Consider the following 13,795-nt stretch of genomic DNA (forward strand, 5'->3'; position numbering starts at 1 on the left):
GGCTCACAGCCTTATGCAATTCCAGTTTTAGAGGATATGACTTTCTCTTCTGGCCTTTAAAGGCACTGTGAACATGTGGTGCACAGACATCCATGCAGGTAAAAACACTCATACACCAAAGAAAAGTAAAACTGCAAAAAGTATTTTTAAAAAAGATTTATGTATGTGAGTACACTGTTGCTCTCTTCAGACACACCAGAAAAGGGCCTCAAATCCCTTTACAGAGGGTTGTGAGCTACCATGTGTTGCTGGGAATTGAACTCAGGACCTCTGGAAGAGTAGTCAGAGCTATTAACAGCTGAGCCATCTCTCCAGCCAACAAAAAGTATTTATATGCAGTTATCTCAGCAGTTATGAGCACTTGCTTCTTTTTCAGAGAACCCGAGTTCAGTTCCCAGAACCCATGGCAGGTGGCTCACCTCTTAACTCCAGCTCTAGAGAGTCAATGAATGCCCTCTTCTGCCCCTGAGTTCCCTATGTGTATCACATGTAGGCAAACCCTTGAACACAAAGTATAAAAACCAACATAAACCAAATGACTATTTTCATGATTACATTTTTCTACTCTTACCAATGCCCTACCATTAAATACAAAATTATGCCAGTAGAGAAAGCGTTGGAGATGTATACAAAACAGTAATTTCAGTGTTCGCTATGGATTCCTGTAGTTCCACTCCAGTAAGACAATTCAAACAAACACATTTAAAGAGCAACTTAGGAGCTGGGGGAGTCCTGGTCACCATTCTTATGAGGAAGGTCTGAGCTCATGTTTGCGGATTCTCAAGTCTGTTTTCTTTCATCTCCTCCGCATTCCATGGCCAGTGACTGGAAAGTTCAGAGCTCAGAGTCAGGCGCTGATGTACTTTCCTAGAACCAGGGGCTCTAAGAGTTATGTTTAAATTGCTAAGAAGATAAAGATGGAAAGCATGCAGATACAGATTCTTGGGTGTAAAACTGAAACAGTTTATTCCTTAAAAAGAAAAGAATTCCCTCTGACTTCCTATTTTTAAAGTTTAGTTGATACTAAAAACTTACGATGTTAAAAATAATATAGAAACCGTATTTCCTTTCACTCTAAGCAGCTGGTTATGGAAGAACAACTTACTCATGTATATTAAAAGACAATAATATATAATCACAAACATAACAGACTTTTAACTAACCAAAGAATGACCTAACATCAACACACACACACACACACACACACTAAGAAAACAGGGTTTGTAATAAAAATAAAATAAATAAAACACTTCTGTTTAGTCTAGATGCTAAGAAACACTTCCTTTTTTTTTTAAGACATTTATTACTTTATTATTGAATTATATTGTAAAGTCTACATCTACGAATAAATGCTTTGCATTTACATCAAGGACACATTTACTCTAGTGGAATAAAACAGACACAGACGAAAGACCAAGTACACATTTTTTTTTAAAAATGCCATGTTTTACCTGGTCCTACCTTTTGCTGTACTGGACCATACTTTCCGATCCTAGACCGACCGGCCTTACATATATGTCAAGTCTGATTTATACCCCCACACTTTTAAACATCAAGTGGGGCTTCTCACAATTTTTAATTATAAACAAAAGATTGAAAGCAATATGAGAAGCTATGTCTGAAAACAAAGGAAGGAAGATGGNTGTCACTGTAGGGTGGGAAAGTTGGGTAAAACATGCCCATGTGGCCCATCTCAAAAAAGACACCGTGACTCTGAGAGGCAAGCACTTGAGATCTAAGTCAGCTCCCCACATGCCCTGCAAGACCAGACCTACATGTTCTGGTCTCAATGGCAAAAGTNTACTTAAAATGTCTACGAAATATCTAAAAGCTAAATACAGTAAATGTTAAGTCAAAACTGTGTGCTGGTCTAAATATTCATATTCGGCTTCCTCCTTTGTAAAAATTAAAATTGTCTTTACATTTTGGATGTTATTAAAAATAATTTACATTTTTAGTGTGCTTTACGGTCAATGACTGTAAAATTGCAACTTAAATGACTTAGTTAAAAGTGTTTATGCTTTACTTGATTTTTACTAAAATTTAAATTGACGGCAACTTCATCTAAGCCATACACAAGGTAAATTTCAGCTAAAAAAAAAAGACGACAACCATAAGGATATCGTTAATCATTTCAGGAGTATACAAAACCATAATGCCCACCTTATTTGAAATTACAAATTAAGCATTAGCTACTACATATGTGATTTAAAAGCAAGTCGGTTATAGTTTTAAATCAAATTACACCGGGAATTATATGCCTAAAACAAACAAAAACAACACCCCGACTCAACCCAAAACAAAAAACCCAAAAATCCCTGGCTGAAAACAATTTTTTTTTTTGTTAAAAGAAGACAATGAAATCCATGTAAAACAGAGGGGATCAGTGTTTAGTTTCTAACTTCTAAACAAACACCCTCACACATATTTACCTAAAGAATATTTTGCTAATAATCTGGATGGATGGGACAAATGCTTTACTGTAAATAAAAAGCACAGGATCCCAATGGGAGCCTTAGAGGCAGCTAACAGCTCCCTCAATCGTACAGCCAGCTAAAGCAGGTATCTGCTGCTCTACAAGGTCCCTGTGGAAAGCCAAGCGTACTTAATGGTTTTAATGAAGTAGGACTTCCATGATATGACAGATACTCTAGTGAGTGGTATGGTAAGGCCGCACCAGCACTACCACATGACAGGAGTCACACAAGAGCTTATTGCTATTCCTTCCATGGACAAACCGCTGCGTACAGGAAGCACAACTGCGTGACCGAAGAAACACTTCCTAAGTAACTGCTTTCCTTGGAGTTAACAGTTTGTCGTAAATCATTTCAAAAGACTTAGACCAGCCATTACAAAATATTTTCAAGGTATCTTTGGTAAAATTTTGTAAAATGTCAAATTCACAGCTGAAATGTAGATGACCTCAGTATGTAAATCATCTTTAAAAAACCCAATATGCTTATTCCTTTTGCATTTTTGTCTTGCATATATGGATGTGCACCACATGCATGCTTGTACCTATGGAGGCCAGGAGAGGATACAGATTTTCTAGAAGGTGCGTTTCTAAGGTAATTCATCACAGCGACGCTGGAGCTAGATATGGTTCAGGTGTTAAGTCAGCTTCCTGCTCACTCACAGAACGACACTTCAGTTTCCAGAACCTCCAGAAGGTAACCCGAGGAGCCCCAGGCATTATGCAGGCACTCATGTACATAAATTGAAAATAAAATCTTTTAAACATTAAGAAACCAGAGAGATCAATGACCTAATGGTACACCTCAAGGTTTTAAAAAAACCAAGAACAAGAAAGCCAAACCTAAACTCAATAAGAGCTGAGATTAATGAAATAGTAATCAAAAGAGCAATATAAAATATCAACAAAGAGATGGTTCTTTAAAAGGATAAACAGTATTGGTGAACCACAGGGTAAACTACTATTACTACTAATTACAGGTTATATTTATAATACCAGAGACAAATTACAAGTAGTACAGATGTCCACATGATTAAAAGGGACCATTATGAAAACTTATAAGTTAAATTTAAAAAAAGAATAAACTCCTAGACAAATGACCTACCAAAATTAAACCAAGACACTGGACAAGAGTAATCCTGAAAGGCTGGAGAGATGGCTCAGGTTAAGAGCACTAAGTACTCTCCCAGAGGTCCCATATTCAATTGCCAGCACTGCCATGGCAGCTAACATCTCTCTATAATTAGTTACAAAGGATCTAATGCCTCCTGGCCTTTGTAGGCAACGCACACATATAGTACACAAACCTATATTCAAAAAAAAAAAAAAAAAAAAAAAAACACCCACAGATACCAAATACAAATAAATCTTAAAAACCAAATTTAAGATATGGTAATAAAACTTCCCAACTAGGACAAAGGCCAGGGCCAGACACACTCCCTGCTTACTCTACCTCTAAAGGTAACCAAATCAATGTTCTCTATAATACTACACAAAATAGAAGGGGGGATGCTTCCCAGCTCTCTACTCTAAAGCCAGCATTGCCATGGTAATAAAACCAGGGAAGGATTCAACAGACAAAAGAACCAAAAACACATGGAAGAGTTCCTTGATGAACATGGCTGCAAAACCTCTCCATACTTGCAACTTAGAATCTAACAACATGTTAAAGATCACACTTGGGCCTGGGGAGATAGATGGCTCAGTGGGTATAGAAGTGCTTGCTATACAAATCTGAGGATATGTGGTTCCAATCCTGTATCCCAGATTAAAAAACCAAAACCACACAACCCACAAAATGCAATGCAGGGGTGTGCATCTGTAGTACTAGCACTTCTATGGGGAAATGGGTCGGGGTGTGGGAGGAAAGAGAGTCGGCTGGAAACTCAAAAGTCAACTAGTCCCAAGTATGTCTACAGTGGCAGAAACAAAAGAGATGCCACCTGACAAGGTGGAAGATAAAAGCCAACTCCCCAAATTGTCCTTTGAACTCTAAACATGCTCCAAATCATGTGTATGACTGTATACACACACATGCCCCAAAGTCAAAACTGTAAAATTAAAAGTTCCTGTAATGCAAAAGAAACAATCACCAGAGTTGAGAGACAGTCTATTCAATGAACGGTGGAAATCTTGCCAGCTACTCATCTCCAAGAGGATCAGTATCATAAAAGAGCAAAACACCTAAGAACACAGACTTCACAGTAAATGGGCAAATGAAACGAAAATGCACTTTTCAAATAAAAAGTGCAGCTGGCCAGTAAGTAATTGAAAAGTCAACCTCCTTAGGCTCATTAGGAAAAGACAAATCAGAGCTACAATTGAGATCCTGTCTCAGCCCAGCCAAAATAGCTATTACCAAAGCAGGGGGAGGGGACCCCTTCTACCTTGTTGTGGGAAAGTGAGCCAGTGAACCACTATGTAGCATTGCAATCTCATGTATTGTTAGTGGGGGTGTAGAATGATGCCTCTGCTATAGGGCAGTTGAGCACTCTACAAAAATTTCATCAGCTACCAGATTAATCCATTCCCTTTCCATGCACTGTTCGATGCATAACCTTGAGAACTGAAATTTGATGGTCAGAGCAGCATCCATAGCAGTCAAGTAGAACCAAACAAAATGCACATCAATTGCTGAATAAGCAAAATGTGGTATAGTCATACATTATTCAGCCACAGGAAGGAATCAAATACTGAAAAATGTATGTACAACAAACATTAACTTTGAAAATACTCTGACAAGAAAGGTTGTAACTAGATGATCACTTATGTAAAAATTTAAAAAATAAGTAGATCAATATGGACAGAACTATAGTGCTTGCTGAAGTATAGTGTTAGAGAGGGTTAATAAGAATCAAGTGGTAATATATCCAGGGTTTCTTTAAGGAATAATGGAGTGTTTTGAAATCAGTGATAATATTTGCACAATTCTGAATGTGCTAAAAACAAATGGCAAATTTTATAGTATGAAATACTATATGAGTATACTATATAGTATAAGTACATTTGAAAAATGTACCTTGATTTTTCAAAGTGGCCTCATTTTGACATAAAAACACTACGGCTCTCCTAGCTGAAACCAACTGTTTTCCTCACACATGTCTTTTTTGCTCTGTAGTCTTCTTTGTCAAGCTGTATCTCCAGAGGAGACAACTTCAAAGGAGTTAACGACCGTGCTACAGAAAGTAAGATAAGTGGACACTACAGTTCATAAGCCCTACTTTCTCTCCCATAAAATAGTCCAGAAATAATTCAGCGGCTTAAATATAGTCAGCATTTGCATAGGAGCAATGGAGTGACGCATCAGGTTTGCTTATACTTCCATAATTTTTTAGGTGTGTGGAAGCAACACACATTTAACAGAAATCATTCTATTTTTGATCTTTTTCCAGACTACAAGTAGCATCATCTTTTGTGATGAGAGACAGTGGCAGTGGGTCACAGGTTCCAGGACTGCTGATCATGTGATGAACAACCAAGACTCTGCCGTTAACTTCAGTGCCCAGCTGTGATTGCTGAGGAAGCAATTAGAGATCTCTCAGAATGATATATTCAATAGATACATGCTTTTTTTTTTTTTTTTTTTAATTGGAACACAGAACACAGGATTACCTTCTAAAATGAACCTACTTCAGCAGGTAACAACAAATCCACAAAGGGACAGCAAACAAAGTAACCAGCTTCTATCTTCAAAAATTTCAAAGTTATAAAAATAAAAACACCGCAGAACCGCAATGCCTCAGATTAAAGGCAACTACAGAGACACGACAGCTAAGCAGAACAGGATTCTGAACTGGACCTTGGTGGCTATCGAGGGCATTCTAGAGACAACTCTGCTGGGCTGAAATAAAGATGAGATGGTGAGGATTTCTCAACTGCTGGGTTTGATGGTTGTATGAAACTATAAACCATGCTTGTTTACAAAAAGCATACATGAAAGAATTTAAGGATAATGGGACATCTTACACCCTAGCCTTCAAATGGTATTTGTACCATTCTTATGGCTGTTCTGTGGATATGAGTTTTTTCAACTATGAAATTACTATATGTGTATGCAACTATAAAATGACTGAATGAAATAAAGCCTTTAATAAGGTATATTGGTATATTGGAGGCAAAGGCAGACAGCTCTCTCTGAATTCAAGGCCGACCTGGTCTACATAGAGAATTCCAAGTCAGCTAGGAATAAAAGGTGAGATGCTTTTGCTGTCTCAAAAAATAGTATCAAACTATTATCTATACATACATACAGAAAAGTAAAATTTAATTCATCTATTTATTAATTTTGGTTATCTCCATGATGACTCCATAATTCAGTAGGCACCATACACATTTTGGGCTGCTTGGTAAAACTGATGAATTAAAATGTGGTACATTAATTTTAGATGCCACATGATTAAGACTAAACTATATTACATTAATACCTTGGATCCTTATATTTTGCTGCCCACTTTAGATTCTGGTATATCAATAAAGTATATATGACAAGGTCATTAGGTAACTTGGCTTATATGCTTTAGCAAAACAAAAAAACAAAAACCAAACCAACACACAAAAAAAAAAAAACCCTGCCCTTGATCTATCAAGCTTATTGTATATAGTAATAAGATGAGCTGTTCATTCAATACCCATTTATTTTATCCTGGGACTAAATGTGGCTATGCAGCAGTAACTGAAAGGGGTTCTTATGCTTACTATGCTATAAAATCAAATGACTTACAATTTAAGCTTTACAGTGTTTATCTAGAGTTAAGCATAATTTTTCTGTGTTTTGGAAAATCTGGATATATGTATATATGAAGAGATTTCCCATAGTCTCAGTGTTCTGGGGTGTATGTGCATGTATGTATGTGCTCATGTGCATGCCAGTGAGCTTAATATCTTAATGCCCTTATTCTTTCTGCTTTCTCTGCCTATTATTATTATCATCACTTCTACCAAAGTGCTACAATAACTTGGGTTTTTTTTTGAGATTTTATTTATTTTTATGTATTGGTGTTTGCCTGAATGTATGTCTGTAAACCAAGTGTGTGCAGTGCTCAGAGAGGTCAGAAGAGGATGTTAAACTCTCTGGGACTGGAATTATAGGCATGTGGGGAACAGGAACTGAACACGGGTCCACTGAAGAGCAGCCAGCCAGTGCTCTAACTGCTGAGCATGTCTGCAGCCACTAGTAACTCTTCTGACTCCAGTCTATCTTATTCTAAATAATCCTATACAAGTTTTTCTACATAAAACTTTCTGAAACAAGAGCTAGAGAGTTAAGAGCACTGGATACTCCTGTGGAGGACCAGGGTTTGATTCCCAGCATTGACATGGTGACTCACAACCATCTGTAACTCCAGTCCCAGAGGATCAGATGCCATCTACTGACTTCGGACATACGTGTAGAAAAACATGCCCCAAAATAAAAATAATATAATATTTAAATAACTTTCTGAAACAAAAAATAATCTGCTTGCAAAAGATCCAATTCCAATTATTAAAGAATAAATATTGCAACTATTACTTAACAATTTTTGGGGGGGTGGGGTGTTTCAAGACAGGGTTTCTCTGTGTAGCCCTGGCTGTCCTGGAACTCACTTTGTAGAGCAGGCTGGCCTCAAACTCAGAAATTCACCTGCCTCTGCTGGGATTAAAGGCGTGCGCCACAATGCCCAGCTTACTTAACAATTTTGATAGTCAATTTTAAGGATAACTACTAATCCCTCTCAACTCTACCATCCATTTCTTTCAAACCCACCTCAGGGAAATCACAGTGTAGTAGTTGTTTGACTAGCTTCCAACTTCCTACTCTGCTACATACTCTGCTCGCTCATCTGGAAGGCATACAACGTTTTTACAGACAAAGAATCATCGATCTGAAAGAAACCTCAAGAGATGCTTGCCTGCTGACTTTATAAGCTAGAAATTAACATCAAGTGTCTAAGAGCACATAAAACTCCAGTATTACCATCCTCTCTGTTACACAGTGGTTTATAATACCCTAGATAGATTTCCAAACCCCAGCTTTAAAAATGTCGCTTTCATAATTCAGATTAGGGCCAGATTTGTTTGTAAAAAAGTATTTGAGGTGATTGTAAAGAAAGGAATAGCAAAATATAGTGGTACCCAACTATAATCCTAAGGTGTAGGTAAGATAAGAGTGCCAGCTCTAGGCCAGCCCAGGCTGCAGAGCAAGACCATATTTTAACCAACAACAAGTGAAATAAGATAAAGATTATGTTTCAGGCTATAGGAAATGACACAAAATAAAGAAACCATTTAGTGTATTTTAGCTTTTAAGCACTTAGTCCATGATCTGAAAATTGCCACTTCTGTAGTCATAATCGAACTTCCAAAAGATACTCACTGCTACTTGGGCTGAATCCATGAATCTCAAACCAAAATAGTCACTTTCAATCAAGTCCAGGTGGTACATGATTTGGTCAAACAGTTCCTGTCCTTTGGCTTTTTTCTGAAACAGCAAGAAGATGAATTAATAAGAGGTTTCAGCAGGGTCACTGCCCTATTTTTGATCTTAGAGAAAAAAAAATACTTCTTTTAGTCTTCCACTTATTTCTAAATTTTCTTTAATGCTTCTTTTCTTCCAATAGGAAGATTCCCAAATAACCTCACCAATTTCTTCCTTTTTTAAAAAAAAGGAGATTTATTTATTTTATGAGAGTACACTGTTGCTCTCTTCAGACACACCAGAAGACGGCATTGAATCAATGACAGATGGTTGTGAGCCACCATGTGGTTGCTGGGAATTGAACTCAGGGCCTTTGGAAGAACAGTCAGTGCTCTTAACCACTGAGCCATCTCTCCAGCCCACCAATTTCTTCTTGATGTTAAGTGATCCCAATTTCATTCACTGTATCTTTTTATTTAATTGTGCTTTTCCTCCATCTACTATTTCCATTGGGCCCTTTTCAAACAAAGTTATTTTACATTGTTAACCTTCCGGACTTTACATCTGCCTTTGCCTAAGTACTTTCTGTAATGGAGTTTTTGCTGTCTTTGACTTCTTAGAGACTTCTATGTACTTGTCTCTGTATTTTAGGAATGTAAGTTACCCTCTCCGTATTAAATATAACAAGAAAAAACAATCTAACTCTAAAGTCTATGACTGCTTCATTTAGCTCTGTTGCAGGCTAGGTAGGATCCTAGAGAAGAGAGCCCCAATAACCACAAAACCACAGCTAATCACTTTCAACAAACAACTCCTTTCTCTGCCTCCACTCCTTTTCCAGGTCCCCTTCCCTTTCTGCCAATAAACCTTCTCCATATTAGGTTGCCAGTCCTCAGGGGAGGCATGGCATGGTCTGCTGAAGTGCTCCCTCCCCAGCATTCTACCTGCTGCATTTCATCCATCACAACATTAAGGACAGCAATTCACTTCCACTCCTTTAATTGTAACTGGGTGCAGTTCAGTAGAGAAGGGAATCTGTCCAGGTTAGAGGATTCTAGGAATGAGGAATTTTAGAGGCAGAGGATATATAAACGAATGGCATGACCACTCCAAGGTATAGTAAAGTAGAATATGTAAGGGAGACTACAGGCAGACAAATCTGGAAGAGTCAAGAGCAGAAAGATTAGTAGAATAAACATGGTCAACAGACTAAGACTTGGCCATGAGAAGAGGAAAGAGGAAGCCCAAGAGTGCAGGCAAAGGAGACCAAAAGAATAGATAGCCTGAACAGCAGGCTATAAGGGGATGGGAAGCTGAGGGAAGGGAAGCCCTGGGAGCTGAAGTCTAGAGTAGGGGACAGGGTGAGAAGTGCTGAGAACAGCCAGGAGTCCAGCACCCCTTTTGGTATGCTAATAGATACCACAGACAGACATTTGTCCCAAGTTTCTTTTGCAACCAAACCACTCAAAGGGCACTCAAGACCACAATGGTCATGAAAGAATGAGACAAAATTTGTTTTTTTTTAAAATTATCTTCATTTCCAGGGACACTCCAGTCTGCAGCCAAGATAACCCCATGCCTAACCTAGGCAAGAGGGAGACAGACAGACACACACGCACATGGGACAGAAAGAAGTAGGGAAGAAAGACAAAGGAGAGAGGGAAGAGATAGTAGGGGGTGTGAACCAGAACTCTTGCTAATTTTTTAGATTTATTTCCTAGGTTTTATGAACATTCCTTCATGGGCTAGTCTTAAGCAGAAAATCAGAAATTCGTTTCTTGTTCCAATAGAGCCAAATGTCTCAATACGGAATTTGGGTTTGAGGATGATTTTAACTTCATTGGGGATCAATCTATTCTATATTAAAGATCCATTTCAAATATTGTTCATTTCTTTGACTGGTTTAACAGATATCAATAGAGCACTTACAATGTGCCAGGTGCTGCTCTACTACACAGAAAAACAAAACAAGAGGCCACTTTTCTTCAAGAGGCTTATATTTTAAGAAATAATTATAATGTTGTTAAAGGTTATAAGGAACAAGATGAAGAATAAATGGGAGACAGTATTCAAATAAGAAGACTCCTTTAAGCAAGAAAAATTTCAATGAACTGTGAGTATAGGAAGCAATTCCCTACAGAAATGCAAAGTCCTTCCAGTGGAAGGACTTAAGGCCATCAGGAACAAGTCTAGCACAGTGAACCAGAGGAAGGATGACAGATGTGTCAGATGCTTTTTTTTTTTTTAATTATTTATTTTATATATATGAACACCCTGTGTCTGACACACCAGAAGGGGGCATCAGACCCAAATATAGATGGTTGTGAGCCATCATGTGGTTGCTGGGAACTGAACTCAGGACCTCTGGAAGTTTTTAAAATTTTATATTATAAAATTATGCTTATTTTATAAAGTGCCATCATCAAAAAAGGGAACCCAAATTTTTTTTTAAATATTAGTAAAGTGTTTTTTTTTCAAATTATTTTTAAACTCTTGATCCCCTACTTCCCAATGCAACAAAGTGTCCAAATTCCATTGTATCAATTGGAAGTACACTTCCAGATTTAATTTCACATTCTGTATTTGTTCCAGAAACACCACCACCACGTCTTTAAAATGGTATTTGATCTCATCCTGTCCAAGTATCATTCCCAGCCTTCTGAAATATGGTAGCTGTGTTCTAGGGGAGAGAATGGGCTTCTACAAGACAGAGAGAACAAGAGCCTTTTCAAGGTTTATGTATTTTACCTTCTTTAATGAGAAGCCAATCTGAACCATCCAATAGTGAAGACATGGGCATGATTTTCAAAGTCCTCAAGTTAGCCATGCCCAATCTAAAACAATCTCTACATCAAAAACAGAATTTCTTAATAAAAATCTGGTTGCTAGAATAGTATGGCTATTCTAAAAACTTTCATTCATAATCCAGTCTACAAGAAAAACCTAGTTCATAACAATGTCAGAGTAACTAAAGGCTTAGTAGCCAAGAACACTAGTTTAAACATAACAAACGTGCCCAAGTGCTATTTTTGCAATAAAGGAATGACTATAGTTTGATAGATCTGCCTCAAAGTACCAATAGCTTCAGGGCCTTTATGTTTCAAAATGAGCCAGAAAGAATAAATGCAGCTTTGCCACTCTTGATGCAAACAAAATAAAGATAGAAAGGGGTCCTGAGTCTCTGGTGGCAGGAAGAAAAGAGACAGACAGAAGACTAGCAAGAGGCATAGGTAGGCAGGAGATATAAAATGTTTCCTCTCCCCAACTTCCCCCCAGACCTTCCCCACCCAACTTTGTTCTCTCTTTCCAAAACACTAAAAATCAAAGGTAATAACAACAACAACGACAACAACAAAGTGAGACAAAAATGCCAAGATGTAACAAAACCCCATCGAGTTTGTTTTGTTGGCTCACTACTCCTGGAGATGGGTCTGCTCTGCAGTGTAGTTGCTATGCCCAGAGGCAAGCCACTAAAAAAAAAAAAAAAAAAGATTTTCTCTTTTTCAGCTGTCTTCAGTTGCAAATAGCTTTCTAGTCAGGGGTGGGACCTCATGCCCACGCCCCCCTCTCAGTGCTGGGACCTGACTGGCTTGAATCATTACAGGTCTTATGCATGATGCCAGTCTCTGTGAGTTCATATGTGTATCCCTCATCAGTCCAGTTGTTCTAGAATATGCTGTTGCTTGATGTCATCCACTACCACTTTCTAAATCCTCCTCTTTCAAGCACAGATCCCTGAGCTGTGAGGGGAGGGGTCTGGTGAAGACATCTTATTTAGAAGTCTTCCTCTCTGCAGTGTCCAGTTGTGGTTCTCTTGTTAATTTCTACTGCCAAAAAAAAAAAAAAAAAAAAAAAAAAAAGCAAAAGCTGATGAGGTTTGACCAAGGCAGGATCCTCTAGATTAATGATTAATATTGTGAGGCCCAGTCCACTGTGGGGACGTGGTGCTGGGTACTATTTGTATAAGAAAGTAAGTTAAAAAAAGCCAAGAGGAGCAAGTAGTAAGCAGGCCTCTGCTGCAGGTTCTGCCTCCAGGTTCCTGCCTTGAGTTTCCTTGATGAAGGACTGTTAAATTGTATGTCAAATAATTACTTTACTCTCAAGTTGCTTTTGGTCATGATGCTTTATTACAGCAATAGAAAACCTAAGATAACACCAAGTAGAAAGAGTGGGAAGCACAGACCTGTAGAGTTCAAGGCCACTCCAAATCCCACGTCTGCTGCCTCTGTCCTAGAACCACTACTTAGTTTCTTTCTCTCTAACAAATGACTCCAGGCCTCCATCTCAGTCAGACCAGTCCTCCTCCCTTCACATTCTACTCCAGGAACATTAATGTGGGGGATCTGATTTGTGCTTACATGGTCCACTCCCTGACTGGGTCTAGAATAGCAGAGATAAAATACAGATTTAGCAAGTATAACTCAGGAATATCAGAAGGGAAAGTGGGTTAGCCATGAGGAGTTAGGGAGAAGCCCAGCTGTTAAGTTAGTTAGGCATATTGAAATATAAAGGCTGCATGTACGTGTGTATGTGTGTGTGTGTGTTTCATTCATGAATCCAGAGAACTCTGGCAGATGGAGAAGGGCTGATTACCCTCTGGGAATTCAGAGTGGATTAACAATTTTCCATTACACATTCCGCTACACAGTAAGAGGATCATGGCATTACTATTTATTTATTTATATTTATTTATTTTTCTTATATGAGTACACTCTAGCTGTTTTCAGACACACCAGAAGAGGGCATCTGATCCCATTACAGATGGTTGTGAGAATTCCCATATAGTTGTTGGGAATTGAACTGTAGGACCTTCTGTAAGAACTGCCAGTGCTCTTAACCGCTGAGCCATCTCTCCTGCCCTGAAGGCTTATAAGCCTTTCTTTTCCTCAGAAGGTATTTATTTCTGCCAGTATATTCTTCCTCTGTCT

At 38.3% G+C, this 13,795-nt stretch overlaps 1 protein-coding gene across 6 annotated transcripts in view; it reads right to left on the reverse strand.

The window, feature by feature from the left end:
- Epb41l5 (erythrocyte membrane protein band 4.1 like 5) overlaps positions 1 to 13,795 on the reverse strand; it is a 100,057-nt gene that overhangs the window by 79,999 nt on the left and 6,263 nt on the right. For all 6 annotated transcript variants that reach the window (XM_029474204.1, XM_021168536.2, XM_029474198.1 and 3 more), the window contains exon 3: positions 8,826 to 8,930. In XM_029474204.1, coding sequence (XP_029330064.1) covers positions 8,826 to 8,930 — 105 coding nt within the window. The remainder of the gene's footprint in view (positions 1 to 8,825; positions 8,931 to 13,795) is intronic.

Source organism: Mus caroli, chromosome 1 (assembly GCF_900094665.2).
Source record: "Mus caroli chromosome 1, CAROLI_EIJ_v1.1, whole genome shotgun sequence".
Classification (NCBI taxonomy): domain Eukaryota; kingdom Metazoa; phylum Chordata; class Mammalia; order Rodentia; family Muridae; genus Mus; species Mus caroli.